This window comes from Hypanus sabinus, chromosome 6 (genome assembly GCF_030144855.1).
Source record: "Hypanus sabinus isolate sHypSab1 chromosome 6, sHypSab1.hap1, whole genome shotgun sequence".
Classification (NCBI taxonomy): domain Eukaryota; kingdom Metazoa; phylum Chordata; class Chondrichthyes; order Myliobatiformes; family Dasyatidae; genus Hypanus; species Hypanus sabinus.
In genome coordinates, this window is record NC_082711.1 from 107491909 (window position 1) to 107499662 (window position 7754).

Here is a 7754-nt window from a genome sequence, read left to right on the forward strand (position 1 = left end):
CAATGTGTGCTGGAATCCACATAAAACATACACAGAGTCCCATCATTCTAAGTCTAAATAAGGTTTATAACACCTTAGAATATAAATATTTTAGACTGCTAATGATTGCTCTTGAATCAGACAATATTATAACTCTTATCTCTCTCACTTCCTCCACCCGCTGCGGGAGGGGAGTGTGGCTCCTACCAACGGGCGGGTCTCCTGTTAATGGGAAGGGCTACACTTAGTAACGGGCGGGGTTATAGTCGCCACATTGAGGCTTCTGTTCACGGGCGGAGTTATGATCAGCAACGGACGTATTCTTATGGGCGGGACTCCAGGGGGACGTACACTTGTGGGCGGGACTCCAGGGGGACGTACACTTATGGGCGGGACTCCAGGGGGACGTACACTTGTGGGCGGGACTCCAGGGGGACGTACACTTATGGGCGGGACTCCAGGGGGACGTACACTTGTGGGCGGGACTCCAGGGGGACGTATTCTTATGGGCGGGACTCCAGGGGGACGTATTCTTATGGGCGGGACTCCAGGGGGACGTACACTTGTGGGCGGGACTCCAGGGGGACGTATTCTTATGGGCGGGACTCCAGGGGGACGTATTCTTATGGGCGGGGCTCAAGTGGACGTACACTTGTGGGCGGGACTCCAGGGGACGTACTCTTGTGGGCGGGACTCCAGGGGGACGTATTCTTATGGGCGGGGCTCAAGTGGACGTACACTTGTGGGCGGGACTCCAGGGGGACGTATTCTTATGGGCGGGACTCCAGGGGGACGTATTCTTATGGGCGGGACTCCAGGGGGACGTACACTTGTGGGCGGGACTCCAGGGGGACGTATTCTTATGGGCGGGACTCCAGGGGGACGTATTCTTATGGGCGGGGCTCAAGTGGACGTACACTTGTGGGCGGGACTCCAGGGGACGTACTCTTGTGGGCGGGACTCCAGGGGGACGTATTCTTATGGGCGGGGCTCAAGTGGACGTACTCTTGTGGGTGGGGCTACGTTTAGCAGAGCGCGGTGTGTGTCAATAAAGTTAGGTTGTTGAGTGGCGGCCTTGGCCATGGCGGCGGTGAAGGTCGCCCTCGGAGTCCGGGCTTTGAGCTCGGGACTTCGGAACTCGCTCTGGAAGCTGGGCCGCCTCAGCCACATAGCGTTGGCAGTGCCGGAGATGGAGCGGGCCCGTGCCTTCTACCGGGAGGTGCTGGGCGGCCGAGTGGGCGAGCCGGTGGCTCTGCCCGAGCACGGCGTCAGCGCGGCCTTCGTGGAGCTGGACAACACCAAGTTGGAACTGCTGGAGCCGCTGGGCGAACGCAGCCCGATCCTCGGCTTCCTCCGTAAGAACCCCGGCGGCGGCATCCACCACATTTGCCTGGAGGTGGACCACATGGCTGCCGCCCTTCAGCAGCTGCGGGCCCAGCAGGTGCGCACCCTGAGCCCGGAGCCTCGACTCGGAGCCCACGGCAAGCCTGTCATCTTCCTGCACCCCAAGGACTGCGGCGGCATCCTGCTGGAACTGGAGGAGGCGTGACAGCCGTCCCTGGGCGGCCTGCAAGACCAGCAGATACTTTAAACGCGATCATTAAACGCCCACCCACTTCGATGGAGACGAGAAGTCAAATGCTGCTCCGATTGATCCTGATGCAGGGTTACGACCCCCAAATGAGTGGACAATTTCCTCCCTAAAATTCTGCTCGATCCCCAGAGTTCTTCGGGCTGAATGTTGCTCGTTGAGATCAATTATTTATTCATCTTCTCTATCTATTGATACTATCTACCCTGTTCCACCTGTTCTGTTAATATCACCCAATGCCCTGAGCTTTCTTTCAGCACCAGGATTAATCCAAGTCCGCAGGAGACGTTTGATCACTGAGAGCAGCTGGCAACTCCTAATCTGGTCAGGCATCATCTCTGAGAAGAAGAACAGTTTTGACTGGAAGTAGTATCGCTGTTTCACTTTTCATCGACCTTGCCTGCTTTGCTGAGTGATCCCAGCATTTTTTATTTTTGTTTCGGATTTCTGGCATCGTTTTCGACTCACTTGAAGTAGATTAACTGGTGTTTTACTTTGAATAACTGTGTCAGATTGGACTAAAGCTTCCAATGGGATTTTTTTTCCTCGCCAGGCATGTTCAATCGACCAGTAAATAGTTTTCCAATGATTGCAAGGGGATTGGAGTGAGGTTGTCTATAACTTATTTAATCATTCTGAATTTTGTGCCATAGCCTTTACAGATCATTGGAAATAAAGGCTGGGAAGTTTGTACAATTTATTTTTAAATATATGCTTCTGTATAATGGTCAAATCAAATATTAAATAGGCATTCTGTACCTTTCAAAATGCTGTTTAAAAATTCCAAGCAATTTTATACAAACTTGTCAACCTTTCCAAAGAGTCAGTTTATTGGCATTTTTGTTTGCAGTAGAAGGCAGTGGAGAAGGAAAACATTGATTTTAAACCTCCGCTGTCTTGCGGCCATACCCACCCATGGGAAAGGCTTCGGGAGTAAACCCCGAGGAAGAAAGCTGGAGCTAGGGTCCCAAAGGCAGTTTGATGTTGTTTACAACTTCGCTCTGGCAACCTCTGCGACGACACTGGTGCCGGGCTGTACCGGCGCTTACCCTTCCCTTGGACTACATTGGTGACGTGGAGAGAGGGAACCTGCTGCATGGGCAACAGCCAGTTTTTCGAATCTTCCTCCCAGAATTGCACCCTGGAGAGGACGCAGTCCACCAGAGTTGCAAACCCATGATCCTCTGGAATCGACAGCTGCCTACTAGGAAGCAGTGTGAACACATTAAACAGTCAGAATTATGTTGCCGTTATGAAACATGGCGGTTTGAAAGCCTTGTGTTATAGTCAACCCCTCGTTGAGTACAAAGTAGAGCAGAGCTCTCCAGCTAGCCACAATCGTTGAAAGGTTTGGCCAGTTTAAGGCCGGGTGTGGGCCGAATGAGGATGCCAGGGCTAAGAGTGAGGAACAAGTGACATTTGGCCATTGTTGGAGCAGATGGGGCCAAATCAAAGCGGTTGGGCCTGGGAGCAAGAAACGAGCTGAGGTTTTGACGATTTATGCAATGGGTCAGGGTGTTGGGGATGGGCTGGTGTTCAGCTTGCTGCTCTGTAAGGTTTATTCATCTCAGCACTAAGCTGAGGCGGTGGCCTGCAACTGAAGGGCTCCTGGACCAGCTGCAGTGATGACTGGCTTCGTGGCTGCGGACTCACATTCGCGAATTCCAGTCTTGAGTCTTATTTATTTACTTATTTGCACATTGGGTGTTTGACCATTTTTTAATTGGTTCTATTGTGTTTTTTTGTTCTTGTGGCTGACTGCAAGCAAATTAAGGTTGTATATAGTATAAATTGTACTTTGAAATATCACTCCTGAATGTGGCTGTGTTCGCTCTGACCTGTGCAGGCAACAGAAGCTGTGATTGTCCTTCAACCACGTAGGATAGTAGTGCTGCAATAGGTCATCGTCAGTCATGGCTTCTACGGGCAATTGTTGTTTGGCCAGATCCTGTGCAACATGAACACCAGGTCGTTTCTGTGTCCTCCCTCTCTTTTAACCTATTGCATCTAGTGTTGGGCTCTGCCCCCCCCCCCCCACCAAGCCCTGGGGGGGTGGGGTGAACTGACAACTGACAGTACACCTTATCTAGGCCCCTCGTGATTTTAAAGAGCAAACACGAGGAGATCTGCAGATGCTGGAAATTCAAGCAACACGCACAAAATGCTGGTGGAACGCAGCAGGCCGGGCAGCATCTATAGGGGGAAGCACTTCTCCCTATAGATGCTGCCTGGCCTGCTGTATTCCACCAGCATTTTGTGTGTGTTCCCTCATGATCATATGCCTATTAGGTCAGGCCTCCTCTCTCTAACTCGAGCCTTTCATGCCCAGTAACCGATAGGCTGCTGTTTATGTTTGAACTCTAGCTGATAAAGACAGTTTTCTTCCCACCCCTCACCACCACAGTCTTCCCAGCAGCACAGTGAGATGCACAGCATTCCACTCAGCTCCCCCCCCAACCCCGAAAGGAAACCTTTCCAGAAAAAGGATAGTACAGTGGAGGCTGCATGTTAAAACAAAATGCCAAATACAAATGGTCTCTGTGGAAATGTCTAATGTCGAACTAAAAAACAATTAGTTGTTTTTTTTTCCCAGTCCTGTGAAGTGATACACTGACAGTTATTCAAATCAACAGTGCTCCTTAAAGTTTGAGTATTTGTTTCAAATAAATAGCAGCTCTGTGGGCCGATATAGGAAGCCATATTTCTTCACTCCTGCTTGTTACCTTATGGACATTACAGCCAACTCGAGTTTCTGTGCAGTTTATCACTGCAGTAAGTTGAATTACTTATGACAGAATGGCAGACATGTTGTTAGGAAAAGGAAATTTATTAGTTTTTACAATCCCTGAAAAGTGAAGAATCACAGATCCTCACATTGTGTTTTGACAGTGTACATACCATTCACAACACTACTGCTTCTCTCTCTCTCCCCACACCCCCACCCAAATTAGTGCATGGTGTGGTTGTCCTTAAAACAAAATAACAGCCTTGTGGTTTTGAGTCAGTTTCAATGTAAAAACAATTTTTCAAGCCTTTCAGAACATTTTCCCAGAGCCATCTATCCCATGACCAAGCAGTGATCAATGTCTCCAGCAATTGTGTTGACAAGTGTTGTTAATGAATGAAATCTTGTGACATATCCTCAAATGCATAAGACACAGGAGCAGAATTAGACCATTCAGCCCATTGAGTCTCCTCTGCCATTCCATCATGGCTGATCCATTTCCCTCTCCACCCGCCTTCTCTTGTCTTCTCCCTGACTAATCAACAACCTGAAATACACTCAATGGCCCAGCCTCCAAAGGTACTGGCGGCGACAAATCTAAATGGATGTCCCTCTATTCTGAGGTAGACTCCACCACCATAGGAAACATACTTTCTATCTCCACCCTAAGCCTTTCAACATTTAGTAGGTTTCAATGAGATCTCCCCCACTCCCCCACCCCCCCCCCCATTCTTCTAAGTTCCAGCGAGTACAGGCCCAGAACCTTCAATCGTTCCCCATTTCAATCTTTCAATCCCGTGAACCACCTTTGAACCCTTTCAAATGTTAGCTCTAAGTGAAGCCTCACCAGTACTTTATAAAGCCTCAGCAACACATCCTTGCTTTTATATTCTAGTCCTCTTGAAATGAATGCTAACATTGCATTTGCCTTCCTCACCACCGACTCAACCTGCAAATTAACCTTTAAGGAATTTGGCACAAAGACTCCCAATTCACTTTGCATCTTGGATTTTTGTATTTCTCCCCATTTGGGAAATGGTCTGTGTTTATTCCTTGTACCAAAGTGCATGGCAAGCTTCTGACACTATCCCATTTGCCACTTCTTTTCCCATTGTCCTAACCTGTCCAAGCTTCTACAGCCTCCCTACTTTGTTCATCTTCATTTTGTCTGCCACCTTGGCCACGGAGCCATCAATTCCATCATCCAAATCACTGGCGTGCAATGAAAAAAGAACCAGTTCCAACACTGACCCTGGCAGCTCACCACTTGTCATCAGCCGCCGATCAGAAAAGACTCCCTTTATTCCCACTCTTTGCTTCCTGTCAGTCTGCCAATGCTGGCATCTTCCCTGTAATACCATGAGCTTTTGTTGGGCAGCCTCATGTGTGGCAGCACTTTGTCAAAGGCCTGAAAATCCAAATACACAACATCTACTGATTATCCATAGTCTATCCTGTTTGTTATTTCCTCAAAGAATTCTAACACATTTGTTTGTCAAGTACCCCAAAACGATATATAATATTGATAGGATAACAATAGTCTCTAATATCTTTTCAACCACTGAAGTCAGGCTAACTAGACTATAATTAATTTCCTTTCTTCTGCCTGCCTCCCTTCTTGAAGAGTGGAGTGACGTTTGCAATGTTCTATTCCTCCAGAACCATGCCCGAATCCAGTGATTCTTGAAAGATTATTACTATTGCATCCACAATCCCTTCAGCCACCTCTTTAATGTGTGTCTATTGGAACATGCAAGCAAGTAGGAAAAGTAGTGCCAACAAACTAGAGAAAGGTTTACATTAAGTTGCTACACAATTCGGGTTATTTTAGCAACACACATAAAATGCTGGAGGAACTCAACAGGCCAGGCCTCATCTATGGAACACAATATAGTCAATGTTTTGGGCCAAGACCCTTCATCAGGACTGGAGTTATTCTAAATATTATAAAGCAAATGATCTGAATTAGCAGACCAGTTTGCAGAAATGGGTTGTACTGATGAGCAGCAGCCATTTGGAGGCAGTGGTTTGCCAGCTTTTGTTTCCAATCTCCTGAGCTCTTGGGATAAAACTTCCATTAAACTAGCTTTAAGACCACTTCGAGGTTACTGCTTTCTCCCTCAAGTGATTCAGTTCAAAGTAATAGCATTAATAGCTGATGCTTTTTTGCCAGTGGGGGGAGGGGGGACTTCGGGGTTTTAACATCTGACTGTCATTCATTCTTTGGGAGTCTCCTCTGTTTTCCTGGATGGCTACGAAGAAAAAGCATTTCAGGATCTATATTGTATACATTTCTCTGACATTAAATTGTACCTTGAAACCTTTAACTGCAGAAAAAAACTGCACATTCCTCAACAATGAAATAAGTTAGCATTTTTCTCTCTCTGCTTGTCTCAGTACAATCCTGAACTATGAACATCTGTTATTAGTGGTTTCTTTCTTCCTCAGGGTCTCCTATCTCTTCATCTCCATTTATGATTGCATCTTCCTGTGTCACAAAACTTCCATGATTTTTCTCTGAAGAGTTCTAAAAGTGAGGAAGAGCTGTCAGCTTATTGATACCCACAGAAGCTGATCCTCTCCCAGGGATGTTCTGTAGACAGACTGCAAAATTCTTGAGAAAAGTTGATGTAAACTAGAGTACAGGTGTCCCCACTTTACACCAATTCACTTTTACAAAAGACCTACATTAGTAACCTGTTTTCGCATTACAAAGAGGATTTTCGCTTTTACGAAAAATTTTCCCATCTAAATTAATGGTTCTTCACTTTATGCCATTTTGGCTTAAGAAAGGTTTCAGAGGAACGCTCTACCTTTGTAAAGTGGGGGGGAGGGGTGCTGTACCTGGATTAATTTTGTTTACAGAAAAGTGGCTTTCTTTGAATTGCAGTAAAATTTAGGTAATTCATAGCCAATGGGAACTAAAGGCACATCTTGTTGAAGATACTGCACACAGTTGGCCTCAAGCGACTGACAGCCTGACTCAAAACTTTGGTTGTTTCTCCTGTTCCTGCAAAAACCTCACTTTCAGTACTGATGGTTCTTCCATGGGCCTACCACCTACTGGTCTAGCCTAGCTTAGCAGTTTCATCTGCCTTTAGGTATTGATCTATTTTTCTACCCTCATCTGGGTTGAGTAAGGTTCACAAAGAGTCATCACAAGATCTTCATCTAACATTTGCTGTGTTGTACTGTTGTTTTGCTGCAAGATGTTCTTCTGGTCACTCCTTTGTTGTTGCTATTCTGGGGGGCCTGCAATTAATGCTTGGAGTCTCGATTTTGTGTTTTATGTTGTGTATTTTTGCTGCACAATTTGTGATTTATTTTGCACATGTGGGGGGCAGGGAGAGGAGGAGAGAAAGAGGTTGATGTTTATTCTTTGTATGGGTTCCAAGGTTTTCTTTGTTTCGTGGCTGGCTGTGAGGAAGATGAAACTCAGGGTTACATTCCACATAAATC

The 7754-nt window shown here is 46.8% G+C and overlaps 1 protein-coding gene across 1 annotated transcript; it reads left to right on the forward strand.

The window, feature by feature from the left end:
• The first annotated feature begins 999 nt into the window (after positions 1 to 999).
• On the forward strand, positions 1000 to 4271 carry mcee (methylmalonyl CoA epimerase). The gene has a single exon (XM_059972693.1). The coding sequence runs from the start codon at positions 1061 to 1063 to the stop codon at positions 1526 to 1528; it is 468 nt and encodes a 155-aa protein (XP_059828676.1). The 5' UTR covers positions 1000 to 1060; the 3' UTR covers positions 1529 to 4271.
• Positions 4272 to 7754: the final 3483 nt, after the last annotated feature.